Genomic DNA, 19,061 nt, shown 5'->3' with positions numbered 1-19,061 from the left:
TATAGCAGGTATGACTAAGGGTACATTTTCCATGTCCTTCTTGTGGTTAGGGAGTCCAGGTACTGGTCATGGTGCCAGTACTTCAGAGGGGAGAACTGAGAAGCTTAAATGAAGGGATGGAAGAAAAGACCCAGAGCCCAATGAGGCAAGCGATCTCATAGTAGGGGCACCTGCTGTATGGACCCCCGCAGGAGATGCAGGGAGACTAGATAACTACTCATACCAGCCAAGGGATGCAATGCTTAGGCTAGAATGAACCTATTAGCAGCTCTGGACCACACCTCCTATATCCGCAGCTAGGCTGTGCAAACTTTTGGCTGGATTGTGTTGCTCCACTTACTCTGCCACCAGGCTGACAGCCTTCCTCACTGCTCCATGGTCTTCAGTGACACTCCTTTGCAGTCAGCACATATACAGCCACCACTGGACCTGCCTCTCTCAACACTGCCCTAAATTATCACTTAAAGAAATTTAAAGATGAGTAAAAAAAGATCTTTTATATTTACACTTTCCAGCATTTTTCAATCCTTTGTGTAGGTCCAGGTTTCCATCTGGTAAAAGTTACATTCTTTTAAAGAACTTAAGAACTTAACTAAAACAACTTAAGTTTTCTCATGGTATAGGTCTGCGAGCAACAATATCTCTTGGCTTTTGTTTGAAAAGTCTTTACTTTGTCTTAATTTTTGAAGGATATTTTCACTAGATATAGAGTTCTAAGTTGATAATTTTTTTCCTTCAGAACTTTGAAGATATCACTCCGTTGTCTTCTTGCTTGCACATCTCCTCATGAGAAGTCTGCAATCATTCTTAGCTTTATTCCTTTGTATAATATATGCCTTTTTCCCCCCCTCTGGCTGCTTTTAACTTTTCTCTTTGTGACTAGTTTTCAGCAGCTTGATTAGTTTGTCCTGGTGTGGTTTTCTTTGTGTTTATCCTGTTTTGGTATTCATTGAGCTTCTAGGATCTGAGGGTTTATAGTTTTCATCAAATTTAGAAGTATTTCAGCCATTATTTATTTTCTGTCCTTTCTTTTTCTCTTCTACTTCTGGGACTCCAATTAAACCTGTTAGATCAGTTCTATTGTCCCATAGGTCACTGCAACCCCCTTCTTAAAAAAATTTTATTTTTTTAATTTTTAAATTTTTATTTATTTATTTATTTTTGGCTGTGTTGGGTCTTCATTGCTATGTGCGGGCTTTCTCTAGTTGTGGCGAGCAGAGGCTACTCTTTGTTGCAGTGCGCGGGCTTCTCATTGTGGTGGCTCCTCTTCTTGCAGAGCACAGGCTCTAAGCACACGGGCTTCAGTAGTTGTGGCACATGGGCTCAGTAGTTGTGGCTTGTGGGCTCTAGAGCGCAGACTCAGTAGTTGTGGCTCACGGCCCCAGTTGCTCCGCGGCATGTGGGATCTTCCCAGACCAGGGATCAAACCTGTGTCCCCTGCATTGGCAGGCAGATTCCCAACCACTGCACCACCAGGGAAGTCTGTGCAACCCCCTTTTTTTTTCAGTCTTTTTTTCTCTTTACTATTCATTTTGGAGAGTTTCTATTGCTTTGCCTTCAAGTTTATTGATTTTTTGTTCTGCAGTATGTAACTGCTGTTAATCCCATCCAGTGAAATTTTCCTTTCAAATATTTGACTTTTCATCTCTATAATTTCTATTTTTAAAAATACTTTCTAAAGAAATTAAATCTTTTTAAAACGCTAACCAAGAAAAACATCTTTCCATTTCTCTTATTGTGTTCCTATTTTCTTTACATCCTTGAACATATGGAGCATATTTATAATAGCTGTTTTAAGGTGCTTGTCTAGAATTCCATTATCTCTGTCATTCCTGAGTCTGTTTCTGTTGACTGATTTTCTCTGGGTTGTAGATCACATTTTCCTGCTTCCTGGTATGTTTAGTAATGTTTTAATTTGATATCCAACATCATGAATTTTGCATTGTTGAGTGCTGGATTTTTTGTATTGATTTAGAGAGGATTGTACTTTTTTCTGATATTGTGGATATCAGATAAGTGGATAAGTTATTGTGGATCCATTTGATCCTTTCAAGGTTTGTTTTTAAGCATATTTAGAGTAAATCTTGAGTAGCCTTTACTCTAGGGCTAATTTAGCCCATTTCAAAGGCACTGCTCTGACGTTTCTACTTATGCCCCATGTATTCAGTGAGGTCTCTCCACTTTGGTCCTGTGTGAACTCTAGGAAGTGTTCATCTTACAACTTCTCAGTAATTGTTTCCCTGGAAGTTTTTCGAGACTGTCCTTGTGAAGTTTTACTCTGTACATGTTCAGATTGGTATTCATCAAGAGACTCAAGGGGACCTCTATGCATACTTCTATTACTCTTTTTTTGGCTTAGCTCCATTCTCACAATTTCTAATTGCCCTGGCCTTTCAGAACTCCAGTTTCTGTCTTCTCTACTTGGAGAGTGCTAGTATCACAATCCTGTTCTACAGTCCAGGGATTACCTCCAGGCAGAAAGCTGGGGTGATGGTAGGGCTCACTTCATTTGTATCCCTTTTCTCTCAGATCACTGTCTTGTGTTGCCTCTTGTCCAGTGTCTGAAAATAAATGTTTCATATATTTTGTCAATTTTCCAGTTGTTTCCGAAGAGAAAATAATTCCACATCTTCTTTCCCCTCACAGCCAGAAGTGGAAGCCCTTTAATTATCTGCTCTTAATTTTTTTTTTCTGCCTTCATTTTTGAAGAATATTTTTGCTGGATATAAAATTCTACATTGACAGTTTTTATTTTCTTCTGGCCTCCATTGTTTCTAATGGAAGGTCAGTCTTATCATTGTTTCCCTGTGTATAATATGTCTTATTTCTTTGGCTGCCTTTATAAATTTATCTTTGGTTTTCAGAACTTTGACCATGTGCCTTAGTGTACTTTTGTTTGTATTTACCCTGTTTGGGATTCCCTGAGTTCCTGGATCTGTGGGTTGCAGTTTTGGATATAATTTGGAAAATTATCAGCTGGTACTTCACTTTTTTCCCCCTGTTCTCTTTCTTCTGTCTTTCTGGGACACCAGTTACACATGTGTTGGATTGATTGATAGTGTCCTACAAGTCACTGAAACTCTCATTTTTCTTCCAATATTTTTTCTCTATGCTTCAGTTTGCTTGATTTCCATTGATCTATCTTCAGGTTACTAATTCTTTCTTCTTTAGTATTCAATCTGCTATTAATCCCATCCAATAAATTTTTTATCCCATCTCACCCAATGATTTTTTTAAACTTCTTCACTTTGAAATGTTTTAGATCCAGAGACAGTTGCAAAAATAGTACAGCGAGGTCCCATGTACCCTTCACTCAGTTTCTCCCAATGGTAATATATAACTGTAGTACAATATCAAAACCAGGACATTGACATTGGTACAATACACAGACCTTATTCAGATTTGACCAGTTTTACATGCACTCACCTGTGTGTGTGTGTGTGAGAGTGTGTGTGTGTGTATTTAGTCCTATGCAGTTTTATCACGTATATAGATTGATGTAACCACTACCACAGTCAGGATACAAAGCTGTTCCATCACTACAAAGACTCATGCCTTGTGCTACTCTTTTATAACCGCTGCTGCCTTCTTCTCTTCCCCCACCCCATTTCTAATCCCTGGAAGTGACTAATCTGTTCTTCATGTTGACAGTTTTTTTCATTTACAGAATGTGATATAAATGGAATTATGTAGTATGTGACCTCTTGAGATTGGCTTTTTCACTCAGTGTAATCCCTTGAGATCTGTCCAAATTGTTTCATAAATAAATAATTCATTCCCTTTTATTGCTAAATAATATTCCATGGGATAGATATACCATAGTTGTTTAACCATTTATTCACTGAAGAACATTTGAGTTGTTTCCAATTTATGGCTATTAAAATTAAACATTCATGTATAGTTTTTGTTTGAATGTAATTTTCCATATCTCTGGGATTAATACCCAGGAATGCAACTGCTGGATCATATGGTGTGTATAAGTTTGCTTATTTAAGAAACTGACATTTGTGCTTTCTTTTTATTACTGTTTACACAGCATATCTTTTTCCATCACTTTTATTTCAACTTCTCTATATCATTATATTTAAAGTGACTATCTTGTAGACAGGCTATTATTGGGTCATGTTTTTAATCCATTCGGCCAATCTCAGTCTTTTAATTGGTGTGTTTAGACCATTTGCCTTTAATGTAGTTATTGACAAGTTAGGGCTTAAGTCTGCCAGTTTATTGTTTGTTTTCTGTTTGTTCCCTATTTTCCTCCTGCCTTCCTGTAGATTACTTGAACATTTTTTAAGAATGTCACTTTTATTTATCTATAGTGTTTTTCAGTGTTTCATATAGATTTTTTAGTGATTGCTTTAGGTATTAAACTATATATATGTAACTTATCACAGTCTGTTGGTATCAACATTTTGCTACTTTGAGTGAGCTATAGAAGCCTTACCTGCCTTTATTTCCCTTTACCTTCCTCTCTAATATATCTTAAATTTTTCCTCTACATTCATTGAGAACCACATCAGACAATGTTATAGTTTTTGTTTCAACCATCAAACATAATTTTTAAAACTCAAGAGGAGAAGGAAACTCTGCTCTATTTACCCATATTTTTATTATTTCTGTTGTCCTCCCTTCCTTCTTGATGCTCTAAGATTTCTTCTTTTATCATTTCCTTTCTGTTTGGAGAACTCCCTTTGCCCATTCTCTTAGGGTATGTCAGATGAAGATAAATTCTTTTTGTTTTCCTTCATCTGAGAGTGTCCTGATTTGTCTTTCACTCCTGAAGGAAATTTTCACCAAGTATAGAATTCTGAGTTGGCAGTTATTTTCTTTCAGCACTTAAAAAATGTGCCTTTTTCTTCTGGCTTCCATGGTTTCTGATGAGAAATCCACTGTCATTCAAATCATTGTTTCCATAATGGTGGAAATGTAAAATGATGCATCATTTCTCTCTATCTGCTTTCAAGGTTTTGGTTTTGCTCTTTTGTCTTTATTTTTCAAATATTTGATTATAATGTTATTTGTAGTGGATTTCTTTGGCTTTGTCCTATTTAGGTTCATTCAGCTTCTTGAATATGTAGGATTATATCTTTCACCCAACTTGGGGATGTTTCAGCCATTATTTCTTTATATTTTTTAAATTCCATCTTATTTATCTTCACCTCCTGGGGCTCTGATGACACAAATGTTTGATCGTTTGTCTTGTCCAACAGGACCCTAAGTCTCTGTTCATTATTTTTTGGTCTATTCTCTCTCTCTATTGTTCAGATTGGGTAATTTCTATTGCTCTACTTTCAAATTCACTGATTCTTTTCTCTGTCATCTCCATTTTCCTATTAAGCCCATCAGTAAGTTTTTTTGTTTTGGTTATTGTATTTTTCAGTTCTAAAATGTCCATTCTTTATGTCTTCTGCTTCCTTGTTGATATTTTCTACTTTTTCACTTTGTTTCTGGCATGCTTCTGAATGCTTCTAATTGATTCTGAAACATTGTTATGATGGCTACCTTAAAATCCTTATCAGGTAGTTCTAACATGTGTCATCTTGGTGTTAACATTTGTTGATTGTCTTTTCTCATTCAAGTTGAGATTTTCCTGATTCTTGGTATGATGAGTGAGTTTTTATTTGAACCTGGAGATTTTGGATCTTATATTATGAGACTCTGGGAACTCTGAACTCTGTACTCTAATAAGCCTGCAGCTTTCTTCTTGAGCTCTACCATATACCACACAAAATATATATAACTAATGAGCCTTACCCAGCATAGTTCCCTTCTTTCAAGGGTTGAATTTCCTCTAGTTTCTGCCTGGTTTTGGATGTTCTCTACTACCTTCAACTTATCATGATTGATACTCTGATAGAAGCTACTCTATCACTACCAGAATACAGAAGTCAGGACTTATTTTCATTGTATACCTTTTGGTACCTTTTGAAGTTTTTACCATGTATGTATGACTTCTTTAAAAATGTAAGTAAATTACTGAAATTAAAACATAAAAATTAAATAAACATTTATCAGACAGACCTAATTTCATTGACCAGCTCCATGAAGTGATCATAGTAACAACATATACTAGACAAGTTGAGCAAATTATTTAACCTGTCTGTGCCTCAGTTTCCTCACCTATAAAACGGGGATTAGAACAATGGCTGGCATATATAAATAAAATACGTAAATATATTACTAATATATAATATATAAATAATATAAATTAAATTTTAGATATTATTGTTAATGTCAGAAATATTGGTAAAACTCCTCACAACCAGGAACATGTTTCTTCTTAATCCCTCAATGCTGAGAATTTGGTACCCAGTAAGTGCTTAATAAATTAAAAAAACTGAACATGGTGCTGCCGTATTGGATGCTATATGGATTTAACCTAACAGCCCTTGCTGACACGGAGCTCATAGAACAAAATATTTAAAACATATTTAAATGAAATATTATCATTTTATATGAACAAATGTGAGTATGAGTAAATACAAATACTAGAAATTTTATATTTGAGTTTTATATTTAGATGAGGTTATAGTACCAGGCATTCAGCAAACTGTCCTTCTATTACAGAAAAGTTTCATAGAGGTAGAATCTAGGAACTTTTGAATGAGAAAAGAACTTAACATTTATTAAGCACCAATTATATCCCATGTAAGTATATCCATATGCCAGGTCCTTTACATAAATTATCTCATTTATGTCTCTTAGCAACCCTGAGAGGTAAGCATTATCCCCCTATGAGAAAAATAAGACTCACCAACTAACTTGGCTAGGATCAGCTAATGAAACAGCAGAGCCAAGATTGAAACTCAAATTTTTTGAATTTGGGGCTTATCCTCCTCTACTTTCAAGAATAAGACCCAGGGTTTTAGTATAAACAATACATGGGAGAAAAATAAGCATTTATTAAACATCTACTTCTGACCACACAACATGCCACATGCATTATTTCATTTAGTTCTCAAAGCATTATTTTAGTCAATCCTCACAGTAATGAGAAAGGAAGAAAGAAAACTAAGATTTATTGAGCACTTGCTGTGTGCCTAACACTTCAGTAAGGCTTATGTAAGTTCCCTCACATGGTCTCCTAACAGCCCAGTGAAACCTGTATTGCCCCCAAGCTAGAAAGAAAGTAGGCTGAGCTTCCTTCACACTTGCCTGCCTCCCGAGGCAGCTCTAAAAGACACCCCTCCAGGATGCATATTCCCAAGCATTTTGCAGAACCTATATTCCACAAAATAATGACTTTTTATAAAGTACAGTCCAGGTAACACAAAGGTCTTTCCATACGAGTTGCTTTTTAATCTTTTGGTGGTCATGGACCCCTTTGAGAATCTGACGGCCCCTCCTCCCATATAAATGCTTACAATTACACAATTTTGGATACAATTTCAGAACATTCAGCAATTTCCTAAAGCCCGTCAATGGACTCTTTGTTTAAAACAAACAAACAGAAACCCACTCTAAAGAACAGAAATAAATCTTAGGAAACAAGAGAGCTTATTAATGCTTCAATTATTGAGTTTTACAAATCCTCTAGAACACTAACCACCTATATTTGACCATTCTATTATGTTTCACAAAGTAGATATTAGTCCTGTTTCTCTTTTGGTTTTTGAGCCTTGGCACTATTAACCTTTCTGGTGGTATAATTCTTTGTTGGGGGGTGTTGGGGTGCTGTCCTATGTGTTATAGGATGCTGAGCAGCACCCCCGCCCTCTACTCACTAGATGCCAGGAGCACACTCCCTGCATCTCCCAGTTTTTACAACCAAGAATGTACCCAGACATTAACAAATGTTCCCTGGGAAGAGGCAAAATCACCCCCTGTTGAGAACTGCTGGTTTGTAGTAATTACAGTTGTCACTCCTGAGTCACTCACGAGCATAAAGGGCCTAACATCCAGACTTTTAAAAAGTATTTCCTTTTCTTGCTTGATTAAGATCTCCTACAATACTTCTCAACTGGGTTAAGCAAGATGATTCATCTCACCAATTAAATTGCTACCTGAAGTTGTAGTTTTTCTTACCGAAGAGATCAAAAAGAAACTTCACATAGCCGCCCTGCTTTACTGATTGAATGATTGACTTATCAAGTCACTCAGTCATTCAAGGAATACTTATTGAATGCTAACAAGGTGCCAGACACTGCCAGGTGCTGGGGCTACAATGGTGACCAGTGTAGATATGGTCACTGCATCACGGAGTGTGCAACCTGGTGAGGAAGACAGACTACAGGGCAAGTAAAAAATAAGTGAAGATATTTATAAACTGTGGTAAGAGCCATGATGGAAGCACACAAAATGCAGAGGTAGCGACTAACAGAGGGACTTAGATAGGCTTACTAGGAAAGACCCTCTAAAGATGTGATATTTTAGGCTAGAACTCAAAGGGTGAGAAGTGCCAGCCAGGTTCAAAAAAAAATCAATTAGAGGGCAAATGTTCCAGGCAGAGTAGGCAACCATGTGGAAAGACCCTGAAGCAAGAAAGAGCTTGGTGTGTTCTGGGTACTGGAAGAAGGCTACTATGACTAGCGCTAGTGAGTAAGGGACAAGGGGCCAGACCCTGCAGGGCTCTGTAGTGCATGGTGAAGAGTTGGATCGCATACTTAATAGAGTGAGAAGCCACTGAAGGCTTTTAACTAGGAGAGGTACCATGATTTGATGTACATTTTAAAATGACTCTGGCTGCGGTGCGGAGTGGAGGGTGGGTGGTGTGAATGGAAGTATAGAGACCAGTTAGGAGGCCAGGTGCCAGTTGAGGGATGGTGGTGGTAGCAGTGGAAATGAGAAGAATGACATATTTTGGAGCTAGAACTGACATAATATGTCAGGGTGAGGGTGAGGGAAATGGAGGAATCAAAGTTTGACTCAAACATTTCAGTGGTGGAATGTATTGAAATGGGAAAGACCAGCTTGGCAAAAGAGAGAGACATTCTTTTCCTGGTCAAGTGAGCCACAAATGTGGATACCTAACTAGTTATTCCATGAAAAGGGAGGCAGTTCAGTTCAACAAGCACCTACTATATGGGCACAATGCTAAGTGCTGAGGGTACAAAGAAGTAAAAGACATATTCCTTTGCTCAAAGAGCTTACAGTCCATCAGGGGAGACAGACATACATAGGCAACTTCAATTCGCTGTGTTAAACGCTGTTAGAGGCATGTACAGAGTCTATAAGGTCACAGAAGAAAGCAAATTACTCAGACTGTGGCAGGGGCATGGGAGTCAGGGAAGATATCCTGAAGATGATGTCTGGCTAAGGACTGAGCTGAGGATTAGCCAGGCAGATAAGTGTGTGAAAGTATAGGAGGTTAAGGAAACAGCAATAGAAAGGCACACAGCCGCGAAACAGCATGATGCCTTTAGGGAATTATAAACAGTGCAGTATTACCAGAACATAAGCTTGAAGGCCAGGAATGAGAGGAGATGAGACTAGATAATAATGTTGACAGTAGCAAACAATTATTGCGCACTTTTTATATGCCAGGCAGTGTTCTAAGTGCCTTACATGGATATGTCATGTAATTCTCACAATTATAATACCAATATGGAAACTGAGACAGAAGGAGATTGGGTACCTTGCCCAACGTGGCACACCATCAGAGCTGAGATTCAAAGCAGGCAGTTTAACTCCAGAGCCCATGCTTTTAACCACAGAAAGCTGTGTCATGCTGAAGAACTGAGAATGTACCAACAGGTACTGCCAACAGGCAGTACAGAGTCATGGAAGGGCAGTGACATGGTCAGATCTGTGTTTTGCTGAGATGATTCAGGATAGATTTAAGAGAGGCCAGGCTGGAGACTGTTGCAATATATCAGGCAAGTGATGAAGAGAGTTTAAAGTAGGGATGAAGACAAGGGAAAGATTTTAAAAATTTTTAGGAGACAGAATTAGCACAACTCGGTGATTAATTGGATTCTGAAGGTAAAGGAGATGGAGAAATGTAGTGTGTCACCATGGTTTTGATGACTGGATGACATTACTGCATGAAGAATACAGGAGGAGGAGCACTACAAGTGAGCCAGTTTTTACGTTGAGTACCAGGTGCCAAAAGAACACCCAAGTGGATCTGACCAAGATGCAGTTGGATTTAAGAGTCTGAAGTTCAGGCGATATATTCAACTGGACATAGATCTGAGTATCAAGAACATGTGATTCAAACCATGAGAGTAAATAGATTACCTGTGGAGAGTGTGTAAGAAGGAGACCATAGAGCCAAGGAGGGGATCTTGAAGAATTTCAGTGTTTAAAAGACCAGTAAAAATGAGCTCGCAAAGGAGACTGAAAAAGTATGTTAAGGATAAGCAGTATAACACAGTGATTAAAATCATGGACTCTGGATCCAGTCTGTATGATTTTTTTATACTCTAGGCTCTGCCACATACCAGCTGTGTGACTTTGGGCAAGTTACTTCACCTCTAAGCCTCAATTGTTTGAGGATTAAATGTACATGTAATTAATGTAAAGCCCTTAGAATAGTGCCTGATAAACACACAGTAATTATTAGCTAATACTTATTAGGAAGAAAACCAGAGTAGGATTACAGAAAACAGAAGTTGAAAGTTTAAGATGAAGAGAATTCTCAGATGTGTCAGATATAGCTGAGAGGTCCAATAAGCTATAGACTTACAAGTATGAAGTAGAATTTGGCAAAATGGAGGCTACTGGTTACTTCGATGAGAAAAACGTCAATTATATGTGGAATCTAAAAAAAAATGATACAAATGAACTTATACAAAACAGAAACAGACTCACAGGCAGAGAAAATAAACTATGGTTACCAAAGTGGAAAGGGGGGGGATAAATTAGAGGAGTTTGGGATTAACATATACAAACAGGTATATAAAATAGGTAAACAACAAGGACTTAACTATATAACACAGGAAACTATATTCAATATCTTGTAATAACCTATAATGGAAAAGAATCTGAATATATATATATATATATATGTATGTATAACTGAATCACTTTGCTGTACACCTGAAACTGACACAGCATTGTAAATCAACTATATTTCAATTAAAAAAAATGTCAGGGGACTTCCCTCGTGGTCCAATGGTTAAGACTCCACACTTCCACTACAGGGGGCCCGGGTTCGATCCCTGGTCGGGAAACTAAGATCCCACATGCCACATGGGGCAACCAAAAAAAAAAGAAGAGAGTCAGTGAGTGGAAGGGACAGAGGCCAGACAACTGGAGGTTGAGTGGTGAATAGAAGGTAAAGGAAATGAAATGACAGCAATGGGTAGGGCTAACTCTTTCAAGAAGCTTGCCATTTAAGACAAAAATCTCAAGTGAAGAAAGAAATATGTATAAGGTTGCTCACCTTAGCTTTTTTGTATGATAGCAAAACCACAGAACTGTCCTAAATGTTCAAGAATGAAGAGATAAGATGTCCATAGCGGGGTTAGGGAAAGTGGTAAATATTGGAACAGTAATTGAGAAGAATAGGAGAAGAAGCTCACCAGAGATGAGTGAAAGGATCATGAAGAAGCCCACAAAGTGTATGTGCAGTTGGAAACCATAGATTGGTGATACCAGTCTGTCCCTTGGTGCAGTTTTCTGCAGTAGTGGCAGAACAGAGAAGGCACATTGCGGGGGCTGACCTGGAGTGATAATTATTCCAGGCAGATGGGGCAAAGGGACAGAGGTTGAAGGTGATGGTGAAAGAGGGCTCAAGAGTATAGTCATGTGGTCTAGGCTGGATGTGGGGTCAAAAGGGGGCAGGCAAACCAGGAGAAAATAGGGATCAGGGCACTGGGGTGTCTTTGTGAGGTCAGAAAGCAGAGAGTGGGGTGAAGACACAAGAGAATTGGTAGGACCAGAACTTGGACTCAGTGTAAGATATTGGAGGCAACGTGATAGAAAGGGCATAGATTTTAAAATCAGACATACTGGAATTTGAATTACAGCTCTAATATTGAATAGCTATATGACTTTAGGCAAGCTCCTTGAACTCTATAAACTTCAGTTTTCTTATGTGTAAAGAAAGTATAATGACCCCTGTCTCACAGAAAAACTGGCACATGGTCATGGTCCGATAGCTGTTAGCACCACCCCCCCATGTCTCCCACTCAACACTTACTGGGCACCGATTATGAAACATTCTTTTCTGAGGACACCAAGATAAAGGTCACTTTACTTCCTTTTAGGGACTTATGGATTAGCAAAAGTAACACAAATACAAGGAGGTAAATAACAATACAGTGTAAACAGATAAATTACAGTTCTAGTTGCCAAGTACAATAATAGCAGGATGAACACAGTGCTGTGGGAACGCAGTGCAGGTGTGACTAATAGTGCCTAATGGAATGAGGGAAGGCTTCCCTGCAAAGCTGTTCAGCCCAATTTTTAGTTCTAATGTAGCTCGAAAGAAAGTAGCAGGAAATGGGGAGATGACTCTTTAAGGGCGAACAGCTGAGAAGCTTTTGCTTTTATTTTCCTAGACAGTGTTCCAAGGGGCAACAGGTTCAAGAGAAGGTGTTTGTTTAAGGAAAATGACCTATGGGGGTCTGTTACTGAGGAGAAGTATGGAATGAAGTGAGAGGCATTTAAGACCATTGAGAGGAAAGACAGTAATTAAGAGTTTAAGGTTCCAGGGGAGGTAAAATCTGGAGCCCAGGTTAGGGGTTTACTCCTAAACAGGATACAAAATAATCCTTTCTCTAACATTGAGGGGAAAGACGGGGGACTTCCCTGGCTGTCCAGTGGTTAGGACTCCACGCTTCCACTGCAGGTGGCCCGGGTTCAGTCCCTGGTCGGGGAACTTAGATCCCACAAGCTGCATGGCGTGGCCAAAAAAAATTGAGGGGAAAGAAAAAAAGATACAAATAGACAAAGATAATTTACATCTAAAAAGAGGAAAGAAGTTCATTTCTGGAAATTGCATTCTAGCTGTATGCAATTTTTCTTGGTTTTTATAAACCAAGAATATTTCCTTAATATGTTCACAACAAATTTGAGGAGCTAATCCCTACAACGGATAGAGCTGCCAACTGTTGGTGAAATGGAAGCAACAGAAATAAAGAGCCTCCAAGCCCTCCCCTCTGCACCTAGGCAAAGGGGGTTCTGGCAGCTGCGTCAGCAGGAGAGGACAGTGACAGGGAGCTGCCACCTTCTCTCACTTGCTTTCACCTTCAGTTCTTAACTGCTAACTATATGAGTCCCTATTGCCCACTCTAATCTTCATTTGCTCCAATCCACACACATGAAGCAATTTTCCAACCTGAATTTTGCCCACTTCTGAATAGAATTGACAGCCCATGTGGCAGCTGTGCTGACTTAATGGACCCAAAAGCATTTGGCTGCATCACGCTCTCTCCTGACCTTTGCAACCAGCAACTCTCCCTTTCTGGGATAATATCCCACAGTTACTTCCCTGGCATGCAACCTGCAGGAAGTAGACCTTCTGAAACGAGACTGGCTGACAGTGACATGGAGCTAGCATCTCTGCCTAGCCCCATGAGGAGCATGGTAGGGGGTAGACTCAGGCACTGGGAATTTACCAACTGCTTTATGCCTAATACCTCTTCAAATTGCACCATTTAATAAAATCAGATGAATTAATTAAAACTCTGCATTGTAGAGACCTTCAATTAATTGCTGCTTTCTTGCTTTTGCTCTAAGCACATGCCACGGTAACAAAATGTCTGTACAAATTGGAAACGGTCTCCTTGTCCTTTTACTATTAACATGAAAAATGTCTACATTTCCTGCTAGATCACGCATTGGCCTTGTAAACTTTAGGACTTTTTTATAACCAGGAAAATATTCCAGGGGAGGATGAGTATCCCCATAAGGAGATAGAGTTTCTTCCAAGATAATGAAGAAAACAATTTCTCCTCAGAGGAATACTACAGAGGGATGAGAGCCCAGGAAGATGAAGAGACTCTGCTTCTTTAAAGAGAATGAGCAGACCTCACTGAAAAGAAGCATAAAAGAAAGAAAACTAACATTAATTGAGCACCTACTGTATGCCAAGTACTGTGATAGATGCTTTCACAGGCCTTATTTCATTTAACCTTCACAACAACCTTGTGAGGTATTTATCTACATTATAGAAGAAAAAACTGTCTTAAAGAGTTAGCTGGTTGGTCCCAAGGTCACACAACTAGTGAGTGAGTAGTAGAGGAGAGTAAGGGAAAATCCGTAAAGATACTTGGGCAAGAGAATAGACCCCTCTTACCCCATTTTGAAACGAGTGGATTGGTCTCTTTTAAGACTCAGTCATTGCTTCTTATAAAGCCACCAATCCAAGAAGATCAGGGCCCCACACTTATTACCTCATTTAGCCTTAATAACCTTCTAAAGGCTGTGTCTCCAAATACAGACACGTTGGGTGTTAGGGCTTCAGCATATGAAGTTGGGGGAGTCGGGGGGACACAATTCAGTACATAGCAGATGAGATGCATAAAATATGTGACTGTACACACAGCTGTACTTGCTGTTTGTAATACTGCTAGGAGGTTTGGGTTCTTCAAAAACAGGAAATTTGGGAATTCCCTGGCAGTCCAGTGGTTAGAACTCTACGCTTTCACTGCCAGGGGCCCAGTTTCAATCCCTGGTCAGGGAACTAAGATCCCATAAGACGTGTGGCGCAGCCAAAAAAAAAAATGATTCTAAAAAAAAAAGAAAGAAAAACAGTAATTTTGATAAATTCTATTTTGTACAATTTCCATGAAAAAAGTATTATGATTTATTTATAGTTGTACATGCTGAATTGACTATAGTTTTGAAAGGAGGAAACTTTCATTTTGACTGAGCATCATTAAAAATACAAATCCTTCACTTAAAATTTAAATGTGATGATTAGAAGAATTTTCCACAGACTAACTTTGGACTTTGTACATTTCAAGCTTTGTTTCTCCTCTGCTCCCCAACATGTCTAAGACAGGGCACTATAGGATACATTCATATGGCTATAACACCTCTGGCTGTCTCTGTTTTGTGTAAAGATGCTGGGTGAGTCAAGACATCGGGTTATGGGAGCATTCCTGAAGCCATTCCTACACCATTAGCAATAAATTAACTATACACATAAGTCATTGCAAACCACATAAATATATCCCATTAAACCCAAACTAAATCTATCCACAACTCAATTTCCTCTTAGCCACTCCACTGCCACCCAACACAAGGGGGATGTCTGATGGAGGAAAAGTCAGACTAGAGAAAAGTCTTAACTGAATATGGTTAAATATCTTACTTTGCAAATTAGATTATATATATATATATATTTATATAATATATATATTATTTTACAAGAGTATATATATATATATATATATATATATATATATATATATATATACTCTTGTAAAATAATGTTAGGGCCCCTCCCAGGACCTTGGAAAGGGTCTGTCCAAGTGAGGGACTTTGAAGATTTATGATTAGCTTCATCGTAAATTAGCATCCAAAGAAAGATATATTCAAGTTGCTCTAAGTGATCAGCAAAAGCTTCATAAGGGAGGTAATATATGAGCTGAATCTTTAAAGGTACTCAAGGGGGAGGACATTTCAGGAAAAGTGATTGCCTGTACAAAGCCAGAGAAAGGTAAAAGAACACATGGTCTTGGGGAACTATAAATAGTTTACTATGTATGTAGGGCATCTGAGGAAATAGTGGGAGATTAAGCAGCAGAGGCAGACCTACAATTGAAAGACATCAGGCTCTTGGAAAGTCATGGAAACTCTCGCTTATATTCTTCCCTAAGCTACCTTAAGTTCTCTTACCTTCATTGGGAGGAAGAAGTTAGTTTTATCTGTTCCTGTTATGGGTGTGATACAACAACTAGACAGGAAATCAGGAAAGATAAAGAAGAACTCAACACAACCATCAACCAAGAGGATCTAACTGACATTTATAGAACACTTCACCCAATAACAGCAGAATATACATTCTTCTCAAGCACCCATGGAACATATACCAAGATATACCATATAAAAATGATGGAGTAGGCAATGCCGAGCGACCATCACTCCACAGAAGCATAGAAAAACAAACAGAAACTGTCAGAAACAACTTTGTCAAAACTCTGGAAAACAGTCAAAGGTTTACAGCAATCAAGCAAATGCCAAATCAAGGAAAAGTCAACTTTACAATGGTAAGAAACCACAGTGAGTTACGACTTCATACCCGTTAAGATGGATATTATTTTTTTAATGGAAAATAACAAGTGTTGGTAAGGACATGGAAAAATTGGAACCCTTGTGCCTTATTGGTGGGAATGTAAAATTGTGCAGCTACTGTGGAAAACAGCTTGACAGTTCCCCCCAAAATTAAACACAGAATTACCATATGACCCACCAATTCTTCCTCTAGGTATATTCCCCAAAGAATTGAAAGCAGACACTTATATATCAGTGTAATTACAGCATTATTTTAAAAAGCCAAAAGGTAGGAACAACCCAAATATACATCAAAAGATGAATGGAAAAACAAATATGGTATTTACATACAATGGAATATTACTCAGCCTTTAAAAGGAATGGAATTCTAATACATACTACAATATGGATAAACCTTAAAAACAGTATGCTAAGTGAAATAAGCCAGACACAAAATGGCAAACAATGTATGATTCCACTTATATGAGGAACTTCGAATAGGCAAATTCATAGAGACAGAAAGTAGATTTAGAGTTTACCAGGGGTTAGGGGGAGGGAAGAATAGGGAGTTATTGTTTAATGGGTTTGTAGCTTATGTTTAAGATGATTAAAAAGTTCTGCAAATGCATAGTGATGATGGTTGCAGTTTTGTGAATGTACTTAATGCCACTGAACTGAACACTTAGAAATGACTAAAGTGGTTTAAAAAAATTTTTTTCAACAAGATGTTGGAAGATATAGTTGAAGAAATCTCTAAGAAAACAATTAATAGGTAGAGAGATGAGAAACGGAAAAGAGAAAAATAAGAAAATGAAACAATTAATCCATGAGGTCCAACATCCAATAAAAATAATTCCTGAGAAGAAAATTAAGGAGAGGAAATTATCAAAGAAATAATAAAAGAAAATCTCCCCCAAACCTAAGGACATAAATTTCCAGACTGACAGGGCCCACTGGTTGCCCAGGCAGTCTCAAGTCATATCATAAAACTTTAGAGCAAAGGGGAAAAGAAATTATTCTAAAAGCTGTAAAGCTTCTAGGGAGAAAAATTTGGGGTCACACAAAAAGGTTCTAAAATCAGAATGGCTTTGGACTTCTTATCAACAATACTGAAAGCTTGAAGACATTGGGCCTTGAATTCTATACGCAGCCAAACTACCAATCAATTGCAAGGATAGAATACAGACATTTTCAGGCATGCAAGTTCAGGAATCTTGGAGTAGGTACCCAACAAAACGAGGGCAATAAATCCAGAAAGCAGAAGACATATGATCCAGGAAACAGAGGATCCAATGCAGGAGAGAACAGCAGGGATTTCTCAGGATGATAGTGAGGAGAAGGTCCCATATACCAGCTGTACAGAGGCCTAGAAATCAAACAGTCCAAATTGGAGAGTTTCAAGGGAAAGGTTCTGAGGAGAAGATGGAATTCACAGATTGCCTGGTGTGGTTGACAATACTGAGAAGAATATTACAGTTTTGTCAAAGAGTGTGGCATGAGTTAGTGATAAATGCATAGGAATTGATATGCATTAGTGATAAGTACATAGAAAGCTAAACAACATATATAAGGTGAGGTAATTATTAATTCCAGGAAAAAATTTTTCAAGGAAGGAAAAGTAGCCATACTATATAGCAGCTGGCTCAGCTGTGAACAGTATTTGTTGTCACCATAACTTTAAACACTGAATGTTAATTTGGCCAACAGTTCTGGGATAATTAAATGTGGAGTATGAGACAAGGTGAAATGTGTGTGTAGATGGATGTGGGAGATAGTAGTAGGACTCAATTATAATCTTCCATAGAAGGAAGTCAGTAGAGCGTATCAAATATTGAAAAACAACTACCAATCTTCTCATTTTATTTGAATATATACAGGGAAATACTAGAAGCAACTAAAAGAGTGAAATGTGGCTGTCTGTTGGAAGTAGAAATTGGAAATGTGAAGGGATAAGTTAGAGAACTGCTGTGTGTCATCGCAAGACTTAGGTAATGTTTGACTTTGTAAACTATGTGCATGTTATTAAACTATTACTTTGATCAAAATACAAATGAAATAAATAAAAGTTAAGGGTCATATCAAGGTGTACCGTGTAATCCTAGTTCAAATGCAATGCCCCCTAGGATAATCTGCTAAAGGAAAATAACAGCTCATGGTACAAGTAAAAAGATACCTAGCTTTTTAATGGTAGGAGAGCTTTATGGCATTTTTACTTGCCCTTGTCCTACTCCCATCCCAACTGGGCAGCACTCTCGAAAATATGTTCCTAGTGTAGAACCCTGGACCATGGTTCAAGAGGGAAGAGAGTAGACCTTATTTGAAAATTACTGTGTAGATCTATTCTAACCTGTCAGGGTTACACCTAACTTGAAACTCAACTAGGTCATAAAAGTGGTGAGCATTGCTTGAAAACATCGTAATGTAGATGAACAACCCACAGATTCCTGAGGCAAAAGATTGCAGTTTAGACATAAAATAGACAACCTAAGGCCTGGGAGGAAAAGCCAGAGAGAGTGTTTCTTTGGAAAATGAAGGCAGTCAAAAGCACCTGTGTATATGGGGAAATGCCCAGGGCACATAGCATGCTCAGAAAAGACCTGAGAGGACCTTAAAGACTGGAAGAGGTGTTTTTGTCATTTTAAAAAACTCCTGACATTCAAGGAAATCTCTGTCAAAATGCTAGCAATTCACTAGAAGCTTCAGGCACAAGATCAGTGAACTTGAAGACAGCACGATTGCAATTACCCAGTCCAAAGGACAGAAAGAAAAAAGAATGAAGAAAGGAGAACAGAGCCTAACGGACCCATGGGACACCATTATGGGAGTCCCAGAAGAAAAAGAGAGAGAGAAAGTCAGAAAGAATGTTTAAAGAAATAAAGGCCGAAAGCTTCCCAAATTTGATGAAAGACATTATCTACACATCCAAGAAGCTCAAGGAATTCCAAGGAAGATAG

At 38.2% G+C, this 19,061-nt stretch overlaps 1 protein-coding gene across 4 annotated transcripts in view; it reads left to right on the top strand.

Moving 5' to 3' along the window:
- HDAC8 (histone deacetylase 8) overlaps positions 1 to 19,061 on the top strand; it is a 243,390-nt gene that overhangs the window by 114,670 nt on the left and 109,659 nt on the right. Inside the window, exon 10 of one of the 4 annotated variants that reach the window (XM_057538586.1) lies at positions 17,985 to 18,048. The exons of the other annotated variants lie outside the window; for them this stretch is intronic. Coding sequence (XP_057394569.1) covers positions 17,985 to 18,005 — 21 coding nt within the window. The 3' untranslated portion in view covers positions 18,006 to 18,048. Of the gene's footprint in view, positions 1 to 17,984; positions 18,049 to 19,061 lie in introns of those variants that run through there. 4 annotated transcript variants of the gene reach the window in all.

This window comes from Balaenoptera acutorostrata, chromosome X (assembly GCF_949987535.1).
Source record: "Balaenoptera acutorostrata chromosome X, mBalAcu1.1, whole genome shotgun sequence".
In the NCBI taxonomy this organism is placed as follows: Eukaryota; Metazoa; Chordata; class Mammalia; order Artiodactyla; family Balaenopteridae; genus Balaenoptera; species Balaenoptera acutorostrata.
This window is presented reverse-complemented; position numbering and strand designations above follow the sequence as displayed.